Source organism: Elephantulus edwardii, unplaced genomic scaffold (assembly GCF_000299155.1).
Source record: "Elephantulus edwardii isolate Elephantulus edwardi_28Jun2011 unplaced genomic scaffold, EleEdw1.0 scaffold00004, whole genome shotgun sequence".
Classification (NCBI taxonomy): Eukaryota; Metazoa; Chordata; class Mammalia; order Macroscelidea; family Macroscelididae; genus Elephantulus; species Elephantulus edwardii.
This window is the reverse complement of record NW_006399754.1, coordinates 11,490,209-11,513,584: the sequence shown is the minus strand read 5'-3', so window position 1 is coordinate 11,513,584 and position 23,376 is coordinate 11,490,209. Positions and strand designations below refer to the sequence as shown.

Below are 23,376 nucleotides of genomic sequence, written 5' to 3'. Positions count from 1 at the left end.
TCCTGGAGAGGGTTAAACCAGGCTGCTCCTTGGAGGCAAGGATTCTGGGGCTTCGCGTGACATACTCTGGACATACTATAAGGAGGGACATGTCCTTGGAGAGGGACATCATGCTTGGGAGGGTGAAGGGACGCTACAGGAGAGGAAGACCCTCTATAAGCTGGATTGATTCAGTGACTGGGGTAATGGGGATGAGTGTGTCAGAGGCAGTGCGATTGGCACAGGATAGAGCAGGGTTTAGGGCTGTTGTACACAGGGTCGCTATGAGTTGCAAGCAACTCGACGGCACAAAACAACAACAACAAGGGCTCAATAACCACCAAAGAAAAGTATAATATGTATAAAATCCCATGTCACCTTAACTTCTTCATTCATTATCTTATTTCCACCAACACTAGTCACTGATGTAACAAGCAGGAATAAAAACATATCACCAAACAAATTTTAACTGTCCTTACTTGATACAAGATAGCAGCAGTATACAAGAAATTAAACAGAACCCAAACTTAGCCTGGGCCCATCACAATGACTCTCAGGAGGATCAAACTTCTCCGAAACAGAGAATACTAACACTTGCTCACTGATCTCTGGTCAGAGGAAAGCCAGGTAGTTTTCTCCCTTTCCTTGGATATGTGTATCCAGTATCACAGAAAAGTCATTCAGGCAGAGCCAAGGGTCTTTTCTCCATTCCAATCAGTTGATTTAGCAGCTGCTTCAACACCCTTGTCCCTTTGAGAAAATATACTAACTTAACTCTCATTTCCCTGGTTTGTAGTTTCCAAGGTAAGGCTATTTCAGAAACAAAACTTTGCGTTACAGGTTATAAATTTCAAAATAACTTGGTTACACGAATTAATGTACCAAGAAGAGTACATATTTCATGCTCAAAGAAATTTGAGATAACTTTTTGCTTCCTCAGAAAGCACTACAGGAAAAATATGTCAACATGTTGTATAATTTGTAATCGTCTGATTTTACTTCTCACACTAATAAATGTGTTGCCAAAATTACAGGCACAAGGTATCATCCTGAGGTTTCTATTAATTTGCCCTTTAGCTGTGTAGGCTATTTGTGTAATGAAAGTGTGGCAATTTTTGGCATGATCTCAATCTGTTTGCTAGTAAAATATACTTTACAGCAACAACTACTGGTCCATTCCCTTCCAGAAACAGCCTTCCTCCTCCAGGGAAGAAATATAAGACAGACCATTTTTCTGTACTTAAATTAGGGAAAGTAAATAACTGTGAAAAGTTTTACCTGTTTTAAATTGGAGTCTCTTAAATTGGGAAGGAGGAAATGAATACCAAAGATTGTAAGTTAACATGGAAGCATTTAAAGACAATTGTGGAACCAACCAGCACTGGATGAAGCAGGTTATGTTCTGAGTAGTGGGATTAGGAAGAAGGTGGAGGGGCGTTTCAATATCAATAATTTCAGATTTTCTTGTTTTAGAATTTACAAGCAGTATTTTAGAAATTAATGGCTTATTTTCTTTTTCTTCTTATTGGAACTAGAACAGCGGGTCATGCAATTTCTGTGTGTACAGTAAGTGGCATCTGTTACATTCCCTGAGCGTTGCAACCATTCTCATCTTCCTGTTTGCAATTGTTCCTCTACATTTCACATTGCTTTCACATTTCACATTCACATTTCACATTTTTTTCAATCAGAATGCGTATAATTAAGGACCTCTAGTTGCAAGAAGTAAGAAACTGCGCTGTAGTCCTAACAGCATGCAGTTTGAAGCCCCAGATGCTCTTCCAAAGAAGGATGGGCAATCTCCTCTAGAGCCTGCAATTAACTGCCTCTAAAAACCTGCTGGAGGGTCAGCTGTGAGTTGGCTTTGACTCTATGGTATGCAACAACAACAAGGATGTAATTATCCATATATATTGTATTTCATTTATATACATAGTAGGTTTTGGGTTTTTTGGGGTGTGTGTGTGAGAGAGAGAGAGAGAGAAAGAGATAGACAGATTGATTGATTGATTGATTTTGACTTGTAGCATTTTATAAAGGGAGCGCTGGTGTCCAGTCCACAGGAAGTGGCAGTGCTAATAAGCCAAAGGCAGAGCCTCTCCAATGTCTCCATGCACCAGTGGCTCCTGGAGCAGAAGATAGGCTTCTTTTCTCATGTGATTTACAGCCTTGAAACCCAATGGAGGGGGAGCTATGAGTCAGTTCTGACTTGATGGCAGTAACAATGAAAGGGAGTATGTTTTTAAATTAAACCACCAAGAATCTATAAATAACTCACTGCCATCGAGTGGGAACCAATCCATACCTGGCCCTCCAGTAGGTTTTCAGCAGCTGTAAATCACATGGGAGGAGCCTACCTATCTTTCTCCCGAGGAGCAGCAGGCAGATTTGAACTGCGTGTCTTCGGGTTGGCAGCACAGCTCCTTAACCACTAGATAGCTTATTTCATAGAAAACAGGTGTGTTTTACAGGGTCAATGTTTTACAGGGTCAATGTGCTAATGCCATCAAGTAGAGAAACATGCAGGTAGAGTATCCAAGTAAAAAAGAACACACAATCAAGATTAGATCCCAGGAGAACCAGAGCAGTAGCCAGAACGTCCAGGCAAGCCTTGGTGACTTGGGGCTGCCGGGTGCCTGGCAGCATGGGGTTTCCTGGGGAGAGGCTACTGTTATCCTAACTCAACTGTCTCCAATCTTTCTGTGGCTCAACCGGTTGAGGATAACATTCAGTGGCTGCAGCAGTACCCCTGGAAAGCAGCTTAGACCAGAACCTGTGCGGAGCCCTCCTCTGGCATCTGCTGAACTATGTTTCTTCAAGGAAAGGCTCTTTTGGGGAGCACCTATCACTGCCATAGAGGGAAGACTTCATGAAATTCCAAACTAACCCTTAAACTCTTTTTTTGAGAGCTCATGGGCAGTGCACGGCCCCTAGTGACAGAGTCTCCCAATGTTTCATCAAAAACCGATGTATTACAAGGGAGATCTGGTGGCGTAGTGGCAAGAAGCTGCACTACAATCCTAGAGGTACAGAGTTCGAAAAATCCACCAGGTGAACTGCTGGAGAAGAAAAAATCTCCTCCTTTACCAATCAGATCTGATTTGATGGTAAACACACACACACACACACACACACACATGTGCGCGCACACAAAATAATAATATTAAAAGAAAAATAATTTTAAAAACCCCAGAAACCAAAACCAAATCAATGCATTACAAAATGCCCAACTTCTCCCAGCAAATCTCAATTTTATGACTCAAATGCACTGCCCAAACACCTAAATTCCACTTTCAACAAAGTTCCTAACATAGGGGACACCTGTTCTTAGTAAACCAACCCAGAGTAGAGCACTTTTCATTCATTCATGACGAGTCACACACAGAGACAGACAGACTTGGGGGAGGTGAACATACATGCATCGCCCACTGAGAAAATCAACTCAGGAAGGACTCTGGGAGAAGATGGCATCATAATATAATACCACTACTTTTCTCTTAAAGAACATTTTCTATCATTTAAAATCACAAATTAACATATAATGAATTAATACAAAAGAACTGTGGGTAAATTTAAGCACGTGATGTTGGACACTGAAGAATTCCTTACCTGGAAGTCATCGTAGGGGAAAAGCAGCATTTCCCGTAAGCAATCATTCAAGATCTGAGTCTTCTTCTGAACAATGACATTCTCATAATCAAGAGGCTCAATGAGCTTCGGCTTCGCCTAGAAGAAAGAAAGAAAAATCAGCAAAAATCAGCGTTGTTACAGGTAATTGTGATTTACTAATGAGGTCTAGACAATCAGCTTTTTTATCTTCTAAAATGAGAGTGTAATCTCTCTGCTCTCAAAAGGAAATTATAGTGCATCCACCCAATGGAATACTATGCAGGCCCAGGCCGCAGGATGCTTTGGTAAATGACTACCTCACCTGGGAGGGACTGGCGATCACTACACTAAGTGAACTGACTCGGTCTCATAAAGACAAATACTGTAATGAGACCATGATTGTAGAACGTGTACGAGGATCCAAGGTCAAGGAGGGGGTGCTCAGTCATAGGGTCATACAATCTGATGGGTGCACCGAGGGGTGGGTAAAGGAAAAGGGAAAGATTTGTGTGAAAAACAATGTATACGAACTTTATGAATTCTGTAGGGAAACCAGTATAAAATTAAACAAAAAACAAATCATGCTGAGACATAAAAGGACAAATATTTGTATGATTCCACTTACAGGAAACAGACAAATGCAAAAGAAAGATAACGAGATTTTGCCCCGGGAGAAGATAAAGATTCTTTATGGTATCCTGACCACAGCTATCAGCATGTGTACTGTGTTCCTGAAACACCAGCTCAGGCTATGGATTCATTTCTTTGCACCCTTACCCAGGCTTGTCCCATTCCACCTCTTAGGCTCTGCCCATGGCCTGGCAGTGAAGGCTCGAGTTCCAGAATAGCACCAGTCAACCAAGACCCCAGCAGATGCACCAAAACCAGCAAACCAGCAGGCACCGAGTCAGTTCCCACTCCTGGTGCCCCACCCACAGCCACAAGAACTCACTAGTTCACAAACAGCTCTGTGGAGCTCTGGGTCTCAAAATATCTCCACGTATCCTGAGCTACCAAAATGCTCAAACATGTTGCAGTCCTTAGATAAAGGAAAGTATGAGGATAAAATCTGCCAGAAAAATGTGAACTGAACCCAAACCAGGCACGAAGAAGGATCCATGTCTAACACACACTCAGGAGAAGAAAAAGGGAACGGGCCGTGGGAAAAGGAAGCATAGCCTTGTTTTGGTTATTTTCAAAGTTCGTTTCCTCAGTAAAAGTCTCGCTTTTTTGCTATTTAACGTCTGATTTTAAAATTTTATATGGGTCTAGATACAAAATTCATATGCATTCTGTTTCATTCATGTAGATGGTGTTTCACACATTCCTTCACTTACATTGTGTTTTATAAAATTTTATAAAATTAATCACCATTGATCTGCCCCGTTACCCTATCTTTTCTCTCTCTTCAGTCACCGCCCCTGTGTATATGCATTATTTTCCACATACAGGCGCGGGCTGGGATCTGTTGTGGCTGTTAGGTGCCATACAATCATCTCCAACTCCATCAAGACCTTTCATACAACAAAATGGCATGATGCCAGATCGCGTCATGGTCTCCTAATTTCCAGCCCGCTCAGTCCACTGCTGCAGCTCTCAGGGGATTCACCTCACCCAGGTTCTCTCATAGCCACACTGACCACATTTTACCAAATGCATGTCCTTCCAAAACACTCAAAGCAAGTGAGATGAACAATATTCTGTTGTGGTCCGTAAGGTTGGCATTTACTAATTTCTTCCTAAGTTAGTCTGGGAGCTCCAGGGAAACCTGCCCTCCACGCACACAGTTCCACTGGTCTGAGAGGCACAGCCTCTGGAACTGTGACATCATACAAGTCACCACACTGTAACACTGATGGGATGAAAAGAGCCAGAACAGGCCGGAGATGAAGAAACACACCAACAAACCATGGTATGCCAAGTGCTGAACAGGCTTATGGGACACAGAGATGTGGAATTGATTACTTTCAGTAATATTTTGTATCTCTGTGTATGCATATACCTACACATACATACATATATACATATATATACGTGTGTGTGTGTGTATATATATACACATACATATATAAATAAAATATGTTATTGATAGTACTTGATTCCATTTTATCAACAGTCTCTGCAAGATGGTTTTTGGCATTATAATCATTTGATGTTGTTCGGTGCCTTCTTCAAGCTGACTACAACTCACAGCGATCTTTTAAATAAGAGATCAGAACCTTGGCATCTATGCTGCACCATCCTCACAATCTCTGGGATGTTCGAGCCCATGGTTACAGTCATCTTGTTGAAGGTCTTCCTCTTTCTGACCCTCCGCCTTTCTCACCATAATCTCTCTTTCCAAGGATCTTGAAAATGCTTAACGCATATTAAAACTACAATCTATGCAGTCTCTTTTCATTGTCTCGAAATTGGAACTATCCAACTCAGAGCTGACCATCCAGTTGGAAACCAAGGCTGTGTGAACAGGAGACTGGCCATCTTTCTCCCACTAATTGAGTCCCTGGTGTATTCAAACCATCAGAGAAGTACAGCTTTTACGTTATCAGCACAAGTCTCTACAAACTACACACCTGTACTCCCCTCATATAGTAGAGGAAATAGTTAAAGATTTGATGTTTGGTAACTAAACTGGGAACTACAACAGAGTGTATGTACTTCACGTCCCCCGGAAATGTCTGTCTTCCTTTCTAATACAGCTAGATCATACTTTCCAGCCTCCCTACGGGTAAGTGTGGCCAATGGCAGGTGAATATAAGAGACATAGTAAAGGACAAATGTACATGAAAGGGACAAGAAGATGAAAAACTATAGCCTTCCATATGGATTACATCTCCAGAAAACAAAAATCCTCACCACTGGGCCAATATGCAGCATCATAATAAATGGAAAAAATAAATATTAAAATTATCAACAATTTCATCTCCTTTGGATCTACAATCAACACCCTGGGTACTAGTAGTAAGGAAATCAGGAGACGTACTGCATTCAGAAAGTCCACTGTCAGGGACCTTTCCAAATTACTGAAGGGCACAGTGATATCTGATGGAAGACTATGGTGTGCCTGATTCAGGCCATGGTGTTTTTAATCACTTTAATATGAGAGCTGGACAATGGATAAGCACAGCAGGAAAAAAAAATTATGTCTTTGAGTGGTGGTATTTGAGAAGTCTGAAACTCATGGACGGCCAAAAGAACAAACAGGTATGTTTTGGAGAAGGTGCAGCCAGAGTGCTCCTTGGAGGCAAAGATGACAAAGCTTCATCTCACATATTTTGAGCATGTTATTAGGAGAGACTATTCCTTGGAGAAGGACATCATCCTTGGAAAGGTGGAGGTTAGCAAAGGAGAGAATGACCCTTCACTGTATGGACTGAAGAAATGTATGTATCAGAGATGGTAAGGATACCACAAAAGGATAAATACTGTCTGATCTCCCAAGCAGAAAGACACACACCCACTGCAGTTGAGTTGGTGGGGATTTATAACGACCTTGCAGAAAAGAGAACTGCTGTGCATTTCCAAAACTCAAACTCTCTAGAAGCTGTCGGCCGTATTTCTCTCCTACAGAGTGGCTGGTGGGTCTCAAACTGCCAACCTTCCATTTTATAGCTGAGCACTTAACCACTGATGCCACCATGGCCCTTTTGTATGCTCTGACTCATATCCAGTACCTAGAATGGCAAACCCACCAACCAAAACACCAGCTGGCATGTTGAGGCTCATGGCTTCACTGAGTTTCAAAGGCAGCAAAGCTTTATGGGATTGTAATGCTCAGCCTTCTCAAGCAGCAGGGAGCAGGTCCGACAAACTGCCCATGTCGTAAGTTCCCGACCTGTAACACACTACTCTGCCAAAGAGCAGTTCTATTAGTGGTGACCAGCGGCAGCTGTGAAAGGGAAGAGGTTGGACTGGTCAAGAAACATGGAGCTTTCATTTATGGTGATGCAAAATTTGGCATTATTGGTGACAGTACACAACATAATGAGTGTGTGTAATAAAAACCCTCGATGAGATGGATCAATTCTGTGAGTGGAGTGGTGGGAATGAATATGTTTGAGACAGTGAGGTTGGCACAGGATAGAACGGCGTTTAGGGCTCTTGTACATAGGGTCGCTATGAGTCACAAATGACTCAATGGCGCATAACAACAACAACAACAAATTGAACACGTGGAAAACACCAGACGAGCACATGCATTACGTATTATCTTTACAACAATAATATTTTAAAAAGATGACAAAAGGGAAAAATAGTTAAAAAAGCACCTTAAAGGTATGCAGCAAGTAATTAACTTATAAAAATATGGTCTTTAGTTCACTTTTAAAAATTTGTAATTATTGTTGTAGTTGCTTTTAAATTCCAATTCACTTTCATGACTACCTTTATATTTGTTATTTTCTCTTCTTTTTCTTAAAGAAGACCCATGAAGTTGCTTAAGTTTTATGATCCTAAAATCTAGATTTCAACAGGGCCTCACAATATGGCAGTGGTTAGAAAAGGCGAGTGGCGTACTCACGTGGGTCTGCAGTTACACCTGGCCTGGCTCATAAGAGGGAGGCACATAAGAAATGTAGCAGCTACTACTGCTGCTGGGAGCTATGGCAGACTAGTGGTAAGGAGCTCCACTGCCATCCCAAAGGCATGTGGTTCAAATCCACAAGCTGCTCTGCTGGCAAAAGATGGACAATACTTTCTCTTGTGATTAAACTGTCTCTGAAAACACAGTAGAGGGTCTGCTATGGGTTGATTCCATCTGGATGATACACAACAACACTACTATTGTTATTTTTTTAAATGCGTATAACAAAGTGAGTACTTAATTTAATTTTGTGTTTGTCTTTTAGTACTTCGTGTACATTTAATTTCTCCATTTATTTACATAAGCTTTCTTCCACCCTCCAGGACAGGACAGACAACAATGGCAGGGATCTTAACCAAAAAGGAAAAACAAAAGATCATACATGGAGAAAATTATTAATAAGTAAAGATGAAACCAAAGCTCAGAGACTAAGTCCAAAGAAAACATTAATAGAGGCTTACAATATAGCTGGATTGACTACTGATGAAAGCTGTGTCAGGATTGAAAAGAAAAGCATCTGTATTGGAGGAGGGGTTGTCAGAGAAAACAGAGAAGCGCTTTAAATCTGTGCATCAGATCAGACCAATGCCCTGGCGGCGGCAGCATTTAAGAGAACTCTGAGGATGAAGACAGAAGGCTGGTGGTGTATCCAGGTGGGTGCTCCTCACAAAGGGTTATATGGAACTAAGTGCAGAGGAAAAGACAGTGTCAGGCTCAACTGGAAGGTCTGGGAGTTCCAGAGTTTGTGGAAGGTTTTGTAACAAAGCTCTGAAGTCTTGGCTTCATGGAAGAGAACCACAGGAATGATAAAGGCAATGGGCCATGGGATTCAAATGGTTGAGGGAGAAAAGCTCATCACTTTACTGTTACTCGCTGCTGCCGGCCTGTCCCCAGCACACGTAGATGGACAGCGTACACAGGAGAACAAATGCTACCCAATCCTGCAGCACCCTATGATCAATGCTCATCTGGCTACTGTGATGCCTAGAATCTCCAGTGACTGGGTTTAAAAGTAGATCAATAGGACTTTCCTCCTAGTCTGTCGACTCTAGATGTTTTACTGAAAGTTGCTTGTCACCACAACATGGAAGCTGCAACTGACAAGTGCACTGTGCAGGAGGTGGACCAGCCACGAAGGGAAAAAAGACTGGGCCAACCAACAGATAGCAACAGTCTTAACACTTAACCATCAACGCTCCATCCTAATCTTAATACTCAGAAATCAAACTCAATGTTCTTGAGGTGGGTTCCACCTCGTAGTGACCTCCAGCAGGTTGCTGAGGTTGTAAATCATAAAAAGAGGAGACTGCCCCATCTTCCTCCGAAGCTGAGAGAATCCTTCCAATCCCGGTGGATCGGAAGTGCAGAAGACAGAGCCTAAAGGTTAGCAGTTCAGCACCTTACGGACGTTACCTGTCACTCACTGTCATGTAACAGAAGATCCAATGTTAGGTCTCCAAAGCTGTAAAGTCCAAAGGTGGAGAGTGCCCATTTTCCTCACCATGGAGAGGCTGATAGATCTGAACTGTCAGAGAAGAGAGGTCTTGGGACTGGCAGCAAAATTCCATACAGACTGAGCCTAAAATAGGGATCTAACGGGCGCATACTTTAGTCTGATACCCAGACCCTAGCAGTCATCACTTACTGGGCAAAGGCAACTGACAGCAAAACAACAATCTAGAGCTCACACTTGACTACAGCTATTACAATGTTGTTGTTGTTGAATACCCTCAAGTCAGAACCTACTCATAGCTGACCCTCCATTGGATTTTCAAAGGCAGAAAATCACACAAGAAGAGACTGCCCATCTGTGTCCCCTGGAGCAGCTGGTGGATACAAACCACGTACCTTTGTGTTGGAAGTGCAGTTCTTTGCTCTGGTGGCCTAGCACTAAAAAGCGGTGCTGCAATCCCAAAGGCACGCAGTTTAAATCCACCAGCTGCTCCACGAGAGAAGGATGGACAATCTCCTCCTGCACAATTTACTGTCTCTGAAAACCTTCTGGAGGGTCAGCTGTGAGTCCGTCCCAACTAGACAGCACCCAACAACCACAGGCAGCAGCCACCAGCTCTCACAGTGACAAAGGGTGACTGTCAAAGCCAAACACCCCCTTTCAAGCCCCCTGAGTTCACCTTCCCCTACCGCATCTGCTGCCGACTAGCACTGCCTGACATTCGTGGAAATTGAAATTGCAGATCAAAAGGCACTGAGAAGCCAGGGCGTCTTCTCAATGCCAGGAAAATGACATTCCTCTGGACTCTGGCGGACCTGGAAGAGGGTCCGCCCACAAAATGATTTCAATTTTGGCCCAACATAGAAAGAGACCTCAAAACCCTAAAACCTTGGGAAGTACTGAGTTCAAAGCTTTTCTTATTCCAGTGCTCTTCCCTCGGACAGAATCACTTCCTGTGAACTTTCCAATCATGTCTTGCCCTTGTCTCTCAGGTAATTAAATGTTAACACAGGCAGAAATCCCGGGTGCCGCTTCTGGAAATAGCAAACTAAGGAAATGGTCATGATTAGAACTTTCTATTTCAAGAAATGAGACATTCACTGGGTCTGCTTATAAAGAATTGAAGGCTTCTTTGATTTATCTGCATCGCTATAAATGGTACTTGATCAGCGGAAGCACCAAGATCCTCTGGGGATATTTAGCTAATTTTGAAAATGGTGTATTTATGACAGGACACCAGCGCTGTTGCTGGGGAGGGGATCCCCACGGTGGGCTTTTAAGAAGGAAGGGGCTTCCACAGCCAGGTGCTCAGAGTGTGGGTTACCTGGATTCTTCCTATGTTGTCACCTTGAGCATCACTCGCTACAAACTCACATCACACAATGTTCTTGAAACTGTCAAATTTGAAGGAAGACTCTTCAATTTCCTATTATCACAATGAGCAGAGGACATCAACAGCCCACCCCTTTCCTCTTGTACAAATGTTACAGTGTCTTCGCAGGTGCGCCCTGAGCTTGTCCACATACAGTCAACAGGGCTTTGGGCAGCACAGTGACAAGGACACAGCACCTGCCTTACAGGGAAGAAAGGCGTGTGAGCAATGAGACTAGGCAGCAGGAATGCGGGAAGGGCACCGGGGCCACTAGAGGACCTCTGACTCCCTCCCCGAGAAATCACAAACCCCAAGAGAACAAAGACTTCTCGGCCTTAGTCACGGCTAAGGGGAGCACTTGGAGTATCGCAACCACTCAAGTAAATATATGTTGGATGAGTGAAGGACTCCAGTCACGTGGGGTGCATGTAGAAGAAGGCTCTCAGAGCTCAGTTTTGAAGATGAACTGGTCAGTCAGCATGGACTGGAGAGAGCAGTGGGAACCCTTGCTGATAAATGAAGACACCAGATAGAACATGCTTGCAGAAGGGTCTAGATTTCCTAAGACCCAATACTTGCAAAATTGTCAAAAGAGAGGCTAAATACCCACATTATAAATATAAAATATCTGGGGTCCTTTCCTCAGCCTTCAAAGAGGCTCAGGAGCTCTAGTTTTGTTAGTTTTATGGTAAATTCTCATCTGAGAACGTTGTTGTTGTTAGGTGCCATCAAAATGACTACGACTCATCACGACCCCATGAACAGGCGATCAGAACCTTGCACCATCCTGTGTCATCGTCACCACACCTGATACATGCGAGCCCATGCTACAGGCACTGAGGCGCTCCACCTTGCTGTGGGGCTTCCTCTCCTTCTCTGTTCTTCCATCTGTCCAAGCATGGCGTCCCTGTCTGAGGACTGGCCCCTCCTAAAATATGCCCAAAGTCTGGGAGACGAAGTTTCACCATCCTTGACTCTAAGGAGCTCTCTGGTTGCACTTTCTCCAAGATACACCTGTTAGTTCTGGCAGTTCATGGACTATTTAACACTCTTCTCCAACACAACTGTTGTTGACTGCCATCGAGTTGAGTATGACTTATAGCGACTCTATGAACAAAAGATCTAATGTCCTTCCAAAACTATCATTGTTCATAGAGTTTCATTGAGTTCACAGAGTTTCCAGAGAGAGGCATGCGGTTTAGGATGTGACCTGTTTTACAACTGGAGCTCCACCAAACACTATCCACAACGGGAAACCATTCTGGTATTTGATACCCCAATGGCACAAGATTCAGCATCACAACAAACCCAGATTACCTCATACAGCAAACTGATGAAGAGAGGTGGACAAAGTAGAAGAATGTTCCTCCAGATATAACAGCACTAGTTTCACTTAGCAGTGGTTAAGTGTCATCAAGTTAAATGTGACTCATAGAGACCTTATGAACAAAAGACCTGAACTCGGTTCCCTCATTAACTAAAATGCATCAGTTCTTCTCAAGTCATCCTTATTCATTATCTGAGCATGGTGACTTCAAAAATAGTATTTCACAATAACGAAAAGAGCTGGATAAAGAGGGTGGAAGGTGAGCTGGCCTTCGTGACACGGACTCAGAGTGCCAGGCTGCAGTGCCAGTGACATCCTCCATGACAGAGATATTACATTTATGATAACTCCTTACCAAAAGGCCATTGTTTAGGAATAGATTCATACACTAACTAGATGAGAAGTGAGATTCTCAAATGAATGTGCTTGAGAAACAGTGTGTGGTTGGCCCCAGGGCCTTGGTTTCTGAGTGGCCGGACCAGACTGAGGATGGGGGAAGTACTCTGTGGCAGGGCTCGTCTGCTCCACCTCAGCAGTCCTGAGCCACCAGTCTCCATCCTACAAGAACAAGCGCTTTAATTACACGCCTTGGAAGAAGGAGCTCTGATGGCAGGAGAGCCAAGTGCTGCTAACTGGAAGACACGCCGTGCGAACCCATCCAGTAGCTCCAAGGGTGAAAACCTGACGATCTGCTTCTAGAGAGATCCCGACCAAGAAGACCCCAGGGAACAGTTCTCGTCACATGGGGGGCACTGTGGAGCCAACTCAACAGCACCCAGCAGCATCTATTTGGGGGAGAAGTAATGATGATTCACCTCAGGTAATGCATATGTTTCAAAGCCACCTACACACTACAGACACCAAGAGAGGCAGATGGCCTCGGTGAGAAGGTCCTTCTCTACAGCCTGCCTGGCAGGAGGTGCAAGCACTGAGAGGCTCAAACCAGGTCCATCCTGCAACCAGAAGAAAGTAGCCTCCCGTCCTCTTATAAATCATCGCCTTCCTTTAAGGCACAGTATTCAGACTTAGAGATCATGGTATCATCAGAATAGAATGATACCTTCATTTAGTAATTCTAGATTGTTCTTTACTATCTAAAAATGAATACCCTCAGTAGCCATTCGGAAGCATTTGTTAAAAGGTAGTGTGAAGGAACATAAGAACTAGTCAACAGTACAAATATGAGAATAGAAGATTATTTGTGCCTTAGTTTTACAGATGGGGAACCACAGGCACATGGGAGTTAAGGGATTTCCCCTGGTGCCCAGAAGGGGTGCTGGCCAAGCTGGACCTGGACTCTAGGTCAGGGGATCCCAGACCATGGTCTTCCTCACTGTCCCTACCCAGAAGGTCTCGACATTTTAGTTCCGGCACTTTCTTTCACAGCAATGTGGGAAGAAACATTTAGTCTAAAACTACAGGGAAGCAAAAATCTTCTCTGAACGTGAATTCAGAAGCAGCTCAAAATGACTCTCTTCCTGAGCATTAAACCGCAACAGTTAATGATCTGGAGAATGTTTAAAAGAATGCATAATGAAAACAGAACTCTCAGACATCTAAATATACTTCTCACGCTGTAGTGCGGTGTTATCCTGAGATCAGACTAACACCAAGAATGATACACTTGTGAAGACCTTTTTTTTAAATCCTTTTTTTAACATTATAAATACTAACAAGATATTGAATTTGCTTTTTGTACAGCCGTTTTAAAAAGCACACAAGTTGATAATTTATCACTTAAAGATTTTATTTATAAATATGTAAATAAGGTAAATTTGGACAGTCCAAGGCAATCAATTTGAGGAAAGGAAAGAGCTCTGGACTTATCTTTGCCATTTTTATAAACAGATTTTCTGAAGTTATCACCCTACCAATTACTGAAATGAACAGATTTTAAAACTCTATAAAAAGCTGTCAAATCAATAGCATCCATAAAAATGGTGTCATAGAAACATAATAATAGAAATTGAGGTGATAATAAATAAAAGGATACCAGGGAACTGCAAGCCACATAACTGCCTGCATATGAGTCAGCTGTGCTAGACAGAGATGCTGTGGAGAATGTTAATGAAGAGGAGAAGACAAGACAGGATTTTAGAGGAACCGCTCCACACCCCATGCCATGGGGTCACATGAGGAGAGCGCTGAATGGACTTGGAGCATGTTCTCTGCAGATACAGAGCCTGAAGTGTCTCTCTATGACGACATGGGAGACGGACAGAAGACAGGCAAAGACGGAATCAAAGGAGAAAGTGAAGCAATGTGAAGGCAGAGAGCCTGGTGGGGCACACACATCGGCCTCACCTACACCTGGGTCCCAGCTTCTCATCCTTCTGACCAGGTGGCCCACACCTGAAAAAGCCACCATGAAAGCAAAAAGGAAAACGATGTGCAGTGGCAGCTGTAGAAATAATTCGATCTCAAATCCAGGCTCTCTAATCAAGGACTCCCCTCCAGTCAATATTTTTCTCCCCTTTTTTTGGTCTTGTGGTCTGAAACTCTTGATTCTTACTGTTCCAACAAAAGCTATTTTTAGAATACAGGAATGAAGAGGTCAAGCAATTAAGCTAAAAGGCCCTGAAAGCTGGATTTAGTCGGATTTCAAAATAATTTAAGTTACATATTTTGAGATATTGAGAGCATGGTGTTCACACACTTTCATGCCAGGAAGGTGGTACAGTTAAGAGAGCTGGTGTTGTGGATCAATGCAATTCAGGGTCCCAAATATCTTCACAGCTGTTGGAGCTGGATGATAGGAAGTCTGTGATCTTGTGGCCTAGTGGTAAGGAGCTGTGCTGCCATTCCAAAGGCATGCAGTTCAAATCCACCAGCTGTTCCAAAGAAGAAATAGGGGGATTCTCCTCCTGTTTGATTTACTGCCTCTGAAAACCTGCTGGAGCGTCAATTCCAAGCCAGTTCCTACTCAAAGGTACACAACCACTACAATAGTGGTTTGAAAACTCAGGTCAGACCAACCGCCTCTGCTTCACTTCACTTCATTCATATCAAGCAGCTTTTGACTCAAAGCATGGGAAATTGCCCATCTTCTTCCCACAGAGCAGATGGTGGCCTCGAACCACATCTCTTTGGGATTACAGTGCAGCTTCTTGCCACTAGGCTACCAGAGCTCCCTAGATTCCATAGAGAAGATAGTCCATCTCACTCCTGCAGAGTCCATACTGAATTCGTATTATTAGATAGTGCAGCCTTTGGTTTAGCACCGCAATTCACTACAAACTAAGCCAGGAACCCCTCCCGCCTCCCCAAGAACTGGATGAAACGTAAATTCTCCCCAGGTCTACAAAATCAGAGACTCTCAGGTTGGAGAAAAGCAGTCTAGGTTACTAAACCCTCCAGGTGATAGTAATTTTAAGAACCATGTACACACATGTCTTTAAATAAAAGAACAGGTTTGAGAATTTAATATTTTAAAGTATTTTTCAAAAACTCTGGCACCACTACTTATTGGCTACGTGGGCTTGGGGCAAGTTACTCAATTCCTAATTTCTGTATTATTGATGGGTTTCAATACACACTGCTTGACTCAGAGTAATAGGAATCCCTGGGTGGGATATGTGGTTAACATACTCAGCTGTTAACCAAAAAGTTGAAGGTCCACCCACAGAAGACAGGCCCGGTGAAGTGGCTGACTTCAAAAAAACCATTCACTGAAAATCCTGTGGAGCAGAGTTCTGCTTTCATACACATGGTGACCTACCAGCAACAACTACTAGTAATGTGGGGGCTAACAATGAGAAGAATGGGAATCCCAAAACACTTACGTTCATATAAAATCTATACCTAGACCAAGAAGCTGCTGTCTGCACAGAGCGAGAGAACGCTGCATGGTCTAAAATCAGGAATGGTGTACGGCAGGGTGGTATCTTTCTCCTTATCTAGTCAATCTGTATGCTGAGCAAATCATTCAGAAGTTGGACTTTATAAAGAATGTGGGATGAGGGCCGGAGGAAGACTCATCAATAACCTGTGTTATGCAGATGACACAACCTTGCTTGCTGAAAACGAGGAGGACTTGAACTGCTTGTTGAAGATGATCTAAGATTTTAATATGGACTGCATTTAATGTCAAGAAGGCAAAGATCCTTACCCCTGGACCAATAGGCAACATCATGGCAGATGGAGAAAAGCCTGAAGTTGTCAACAATTTCATCTTACTTGGATCCACAACCAATGGTACCTGGTACCAACAGTAAGGAGATTAGAAGAAGGACTGAATTAGGAAATTCTGCTGCCAGAGACCTCCAAATTACTGAAGAACAATGATGTCAGTTTCCAGACTAAGGTGTGTCTGGTTCAGGTCGTAATCTTTCCCATCATCACTCATTATGCATCAGAGAGCTGGACTGTGAATAATAAGAACAACAGAAGAAGTTATGCCTTTGGGCTGTGGTGTTGAAGAAAAGTACTGAATATCCCACAGATAGACAAAAAGAACAGTAATGTCTTAGGAGAAAATACAGCCAGAAGGATCCTTGAAGGCAAAGATAATGAAGCTTCATCTCACATACTTTGGCCATGTTACTTGGAAAGGCTATTCCTTGGAAAGAAATATCATGCTTGGAAAGGTGGAGGGTCAGCAAAAGAGAGGATGACCCTCGACCAGATGCAATGACAAAGTGACCAGCAATGGGCTCAAATGTGTCAGAGCTGATGAGGACAGCACAGGATACTTTACTCGATGTCACCTAACAATAGCAGTGGTGGGGCGAGGGCCACAGAGCAGGAACTTACCAGTCATAGTTATTATTGGTGATTCAAATTCCACAGCATTTTAGCACCTAACATGTTCATAAGTTACCTGAGTTATCCAGATACTCTCTCTAATGCTCCTGTAAACTCCCTGGTGTTGTAACATTTCCATTTACAGATGTGGAAACTGAGGCTCTGAGAGGTTACCTGACATAAGGAAGGTCACACAGATGGCCTTACAGGGACCCAGTCCTTCAGGTTTCCTGGCTGCAAGCCCAGACTTTTCTCACCTTCCTCCAGCAGTGAACAGGATCGAATTTCAGAATTCTAGCACAGGAAGTTAACCCACCCTATTTATCTTTGCATAAAGCATGCATAACATTTCATGACAAATGCTAAACAATGATCCACACTGTGACACTTTAGCCTCCAAACCTCCAGAGAAGACAGAGTCTGAGGCCTTCTGCCCAGCTCCAAGGTCCAGAAATGTAAACTAATTCAACTGTCCAGGCACTGAATTCAACAGCCCCCTTAAAATATTCATTTTTCTGCCTGGAGAATATTAAAAATCATACCACAAAATACTAAATCTCCTTAAGAGCCACATTCAGATGTTTGGATGCATCACCTCAACACTTCAACTCATTGCCCTCAAAGCAGAATCAACTCAGAGCTGACCCTCTAACAAATTTCTGAGGCTGTAAATCATATGACAGCAGACTTCTCATCATTCTCAGAAGAAACTGAAGTGGGAGGCGTGGTCACTGGGTTAGGAGCAAGACTTCCTAGAGATAGTGCCATCAGAGCTTACTTCTTCATTATTTAGTGTTGCTGTACTAGAAAGAACACAAGTGGATGGCTTTCACAAAAATATATTCTCTCACAATTTTGTTTTTGTCATTGTTAGGTGCCATTGAGTCAGCTGCCACTCACAGCAACTGACAGTTTAGAAGGTTAGAAATCCTTTGTGTCTTCTAGGTTGCAACACCTCCATGATACATCTTCAAGGATATGAACATGTACGGCCAAGCACAATCAATAAGAGTGCATCTAAATTCCAAAATCAATCTCCATAATAGTCTATGTGTTTCCCACTGACAAAGGGGCCCTTTAGAGTAGTGAGAGAAGATCTTCACCCTGAAACGCACAGCGTCCCTTTCCAGCAGGAAGTAGCTAAGAGAATACGCCATCCCCTTTTCCTTATGACTCAGGGTGAAGTCTCTCTCAGGGAGGAGTGATAGGGAATGGCAAAGGACACACTGACAAAGAAGATTAATCAGAACTGGCTTTGACAAGCACTGTGGCATTTGGACAAGAACAAACTGGGAGGAGGGTAGAGAGAATAGTGCAACAATGAATGAATGGAAACCCAAAATCTCTGTAAATGTTTATGAAAATTAATAAAATATAATTATAGAAAAAAAAGGTTAGAAATCCTAATTCAGGGTGCTATTTCCAGAGGAAGACATTCTCCCCTTCTTTCTGCCATAGGAGAAGGTTTTTTGGCACAATTTTCCCTTGGGTCTAAGAGTTTCTCAGCACAGGGACCCCAGGTCCACTCCTAGCCCTTCTTTCTCACTGGTAGGCACTCTCTCTGATCTTTGGTTACTTCTGTGCTTTTAGATTGTAAAAGAGATTGATTCAAGATACAATATAATCTTATAAATAGCAGTCTGCCTTCTGAACATAAACCATAATCACATCTGTGGACCCCGTGTCAATTCTGCGTATGCTGATCCTCCACTGAGTTACTGAAGCTGTAATTCCTTACGGGAGAAGCTGCCTAATCTTTCCAATGGTAGCTTGTGACTTAGAACCACCAGCTTTTCGGTTAGTAAATGAGCATGTAACACATTATGCCATCTGCCTCATTAACATAAGAGCTTCTATTCTTGCCTCATTAACATCACTGTTGTTGTTGTTGTTGTGTACCATCGAATCAGAGCTGAGTCACAGCTGACCTAGCAGGTTTTGAGGCAGTGAACCTCATGGGAGGAGACTGCTCACCCATCTCCTGTAGATCAGCTGGTGGATTAGAACCTAGTGCCCCTGGGAATGCAGCTCAGTTTCTTACCACAAGGCCATGAGAGCATAGAGGTGAGGATTTATAATAGGATAATTACATCATATCACAAAATAGATTATAATTACATAATACTGAGAATTCTGGCTTAATCAAATTGACACATTTTCACAAGACAGAACTCAATCCAAAGCAGCACACAATGTAAGCCAAAAAATATATAAATGCATCTATGTTTGTGGTCAAGCTCCATCCCACAAACTTTGAGTATGTTGCAAGGTGGGACCAGTCTTGGGAGAGGGACGTCATGCTTGGGAGGGTGGAAGGACAGGACAAGAAAGGAAGACCCACAATGAGATGGACTGATTTAGTGACTGGGGTAATGGGAGTAGGTGTGTTAGAGACAATAAGGTTGGCTCAGGATAGAGCAGGGTTCAGAGCTGTTGTACACAGGGTCGCTTTGAGTCGTAAGCAACTTGACAGCCCATAACAACACTGTGGTGGTGGTGATGGTGGTGGTTTTGAGGCAGTGTTGAAAATTCAATGTGTTTGGGCATTGGTGCTAAACCTTTCAAGGTACAATGCAGAAGAATGAAGAGAGATCTACAGACACAATTCTCTCCTAGAGGCCTTTCTGCTACCAGTTCTTTGCCGATATGACATTAAAAAACAAAAACAATTTTTTTTTATTTTTTTTATGAAAGAAAAGATAGAAAATAATGGCTCTTGCCGGGCCTCTTGTTAGTCAGGGAGACTAAAATACGAACTTTAGCTACAATTAGGTGAAGATCTGTCAGAACCACTAGAATAAAAATACTACTGTGGACTACATGAATACAGACGTCTAGAACATGTCTGGAGAGGATTTTTAAAGGACTTTTGGAGAAGGTGGAATTCTAGCTACGCCTTAAAGGACAAATGGGAATTGTCAGGCAGGAAAGCACATTACAGGTAAAGGAAGAGTTGTGTCCAGGTGTGAGGGTATTCCAAGTGGGACAGTGGGAGAAGGCTGGGATGTTCTGAAAGTTCCAAGAAGTGAGGCAGGCAAACAAATAAAAACCAGTCTCTTCCACAGCAGATAGAGAAGAATCTTAAGCAGACATCACTGATTATATCCAGAAAGAGTAGTCTGAAAGTAGGGTAGACTATGGCTCAGACTAAGACAAGACAGGAAATTGTTCTGAGTTGATGAAGTATAGGCCACTTTCGAGATGAGGAATTGAAAGGGCTGGTGCTACTGCTATAGTCATTGATACTCAATGCAATCTTGGTATTATAATGCTCATTAAACCTTTTTTTCCATCCTGAAATATTTATTTTAAAGGAAAAAAGGAACACATTTCAAGCTCACAAAATAATAAAATAAAATACATGCCTAATTACAGGAAACAGCAAGTCATTTGTTTCAGCTCTTTAAAAATATTTTACTCATGCAAAATCAGTATCATATACCCTAACAAAACGCTAAAATATTCAATAGAATGAGATGACTTTTATTAGTTTTACATGATGTATACTGACAATGTTTAATAAAAATAATTATTTAAAAGGAACTCTTTGAAAACATACTCATATTCATGAAGGAACCAGGACTAGAGCCTACATTTCCTGGCCACGGCACAAAGATTTTTTGCACCATTTATTTCTGCCTTTCTCTTGTTAGTGATAGCTTTGAATAGCAAAGAGATACTAAAGCACAATTTCTGGCCTGGCTCCTTCTCAAGAATCTGGCAGAACCCTCAGAAATTTACTATTAAATGTGACATACAGGTTCTGGAAAACTCCTCAGGAATCTTCAAAGCATTGACAGTAAGTTTAGAATCAACCATATTACATTACAGGGATGTTACAAACTTCTTTAAAGTTGAGTATGGACTATAGTTTCCCAAGGCTTTTGGTCCTAAAATTATACACAGTAATATGTTAGCTGTAAGCTCAAGCTAGGGCTTCTTGTATCTCCTCTGCACTATTTCCTGCTTGCTCCAAAAACCTGCTACTACACCATTTCTCTCACATTACTTCTTGCACTGGGTAGAAATACAATAGTCTCTATTTTAAAGTTCCTAAAACTCAAACCCCATTATGATTGCGAACCAACTGAACTCAGAACCTGAAACTAAAATGTCAGGATCCTAATCTCACTCTATCACAGTTCTCTCCGTCAAGGATGCAAGCTCTGAAGTACAGAGCAACAGCCCAGAAGCAGCCTCAGAGGTTATTTTCTAGGTGCTTCTAATTTTACAGATGAGAAACTCCAAGACTGATTGGTGGGCTGGGGATAGATGGACGTCAGTGATTTACTCGCAAATTTGGAACCAAAATAATTTCTCTGGACTTCTCATTGCTTCTACCGGGCTATCCACGCCTAACAGCTTTCTGTAGCATATGTCTGCTCCCTCGTGGCAGAGTTGGTTACATACTGCACTGCTAACCAAAAGATCAGCAGTTCGAATCTACCAGCTGCTCCAGAGAAGATGAGTCAGCTCTTCTGGTCACGATTTACAGCCCTTGAAACCCAGAGGAGGGTCGTCATGAGTCAGAACCAGCCAGACAGCAGTGGATTTAGTATCCAGCCACAACTTTCCAAAGAAGATGAGCTCTCACAATGTTATGATGACATTGTCGGCTTCCATAAAGGTTTATACCCTTAGAAACCCAATTGGGGTGGCCATTCTGCACTGTTCTATGGTGTCACTATGGGTCAGAATCAATTTGATAGCAATGGGTTTTGGGTTTCAAAGAATACAGCACTGCTAGGCAAATGGCAAGCTCCTAAACACTACAGTAGCAAGATGCCAATATTACTGATGCTGATTAGGGTATAAACATTTCAAAACTGTCCCAGATCATGTCCAGACCATGGAGACAGAACCGACCAGTAGCTGGCCCTCCAACAGGCTTTCAGAGTCAGTTAATTGCATCAGAGGAGATTGTCCATGATTCTTCTGCGGAGCAGCTGATGGATTTCAATCACATGCCTTTAGAATTGCAGTGCAGTTTCTTACCACTGGGCCACCAGAGCTCCCTGTTCTAGATCATAGGATGAATTAATGAGAAGAACAATGTGTGTGGGGGGGGGGTGGCGGTGACAAGATATCTCCAGACTCAGATAACCTACCCATCTATGATCACATGCAACCTTCTAGGAAGATAAATGTGACACTCAAAAGAAGACTTATTCCTAATGTCAACCCTCATTTGTTTATATTTCCAGGATGGTCTTCACACTACTTGCTATGTATCCTGATACACAGAGCTAGACAATGACTAAGGATGACAGAAGAATCAATGCCTTTGAGTTGTGATGCTGGAGAAGAGTACTGAATGTACCATGGACTGCCAAGAGAACACACAGGTCTGTTCTAAAGAAGGAACACCCAAGTTTCTCCTTGGAGGTAAGGATTTTGAAGCTCCAGCTCACATACTGTGAGCACATTACCAGGAGGGACCAAAGTTTGGAGAAGGACCTCATGCTCAGAAGGGAAGAGAGGCAGCACAAGAGAAGACGACTAAAGATGAGATGGAACAATACAGTAACTGGGGTGATGGGAACAAGTGTCTCTGAGTCAGTGAGACTGGCTCAGGATATGGCAGGGTTCAGAGCTGCTGTACACAGGGTCACTATGAGTCACAGGCAACTTGATGGCATGTAATAATAACAACAACAACAACAGGTATGATCATTGCTCTATTCATCTGTTTGTGATTTTCAACCACTGTTGTCCTGCCACTGAAAAATTCGCTCTTCCCTGTCGCCTAAAATATAGAGCAGGAATGTTTTCCTTTTCTTTATGTCTCCAAGCCAAGTACAAGCAAGTGCATCCATTTCATTCCTAAATTGTGTATGTGTGTCCAAATAGGATGTTAGTTTTTCATCATACCCTTTAGAATATGGAAAATCTGACCAAATGCCTCCCAGCTCTGGTGGCATAATCCATAGAGTTGTGCTAATAATAACCCAAAGGGAGTGTTTCTCTGATGGTTCAAATCCACCAGTGCTCTGTAGGAGAAAGATGAGTGATCTCTTCCAATGTGGTCTACTGACTCTGAAAACCCACTGGACGGTCAATTGTGAATCTGTTCCAACTCTAAATCAATGAGTATGATCACTTACTAATCACGTTGAGTAAATTACCTAGCCTCCCTATGTCTCAGTTACTGCATCTGTAGACAGAGGAATAATAATAATAATAATAATAATAATAATAGAGTTAATAATAATAATAGGTTAATTCAAATAATGTACTTTCAAAGTATCATTGCTTAAGAGAGATGCAAATCCAAACCACAATGAGATACCATCTCATATCAGTAGCAGTGG

At 42.5% G+C, this 23,376-nt stretch overlaps 1 protein-coding gene across 3 annotated transcripts in view; it reads right to left on the bottom strand.

The window, feature by feature from the left end:
* The window catches only part of DOCK9 (dedicator of cytokinesis 9), a 407,183-nt gene that overhangs the window by 202,629 nt on the left and 181,178 nt on the right, over nucleotides 1–23,376 (bottom strand). For all 3 annotated transcript variants that reach the window (XM_006879560.1, XM_006879558.1, XM_006879559.1), the window contains exon 2: nucleotides 3,589–3,705. In XM_006879560.1, coding sequence (XP_006879622.1) covers nucleotides 3,589–3,618 — 30 coding nt within the window. In that variant the 5' untranslated portion in view covers nucleotides 3,619–3,705. The remainder of the gene's footprint in view (nucleotides 1–3,588; nucleotides 3,706–23,376) is intronic.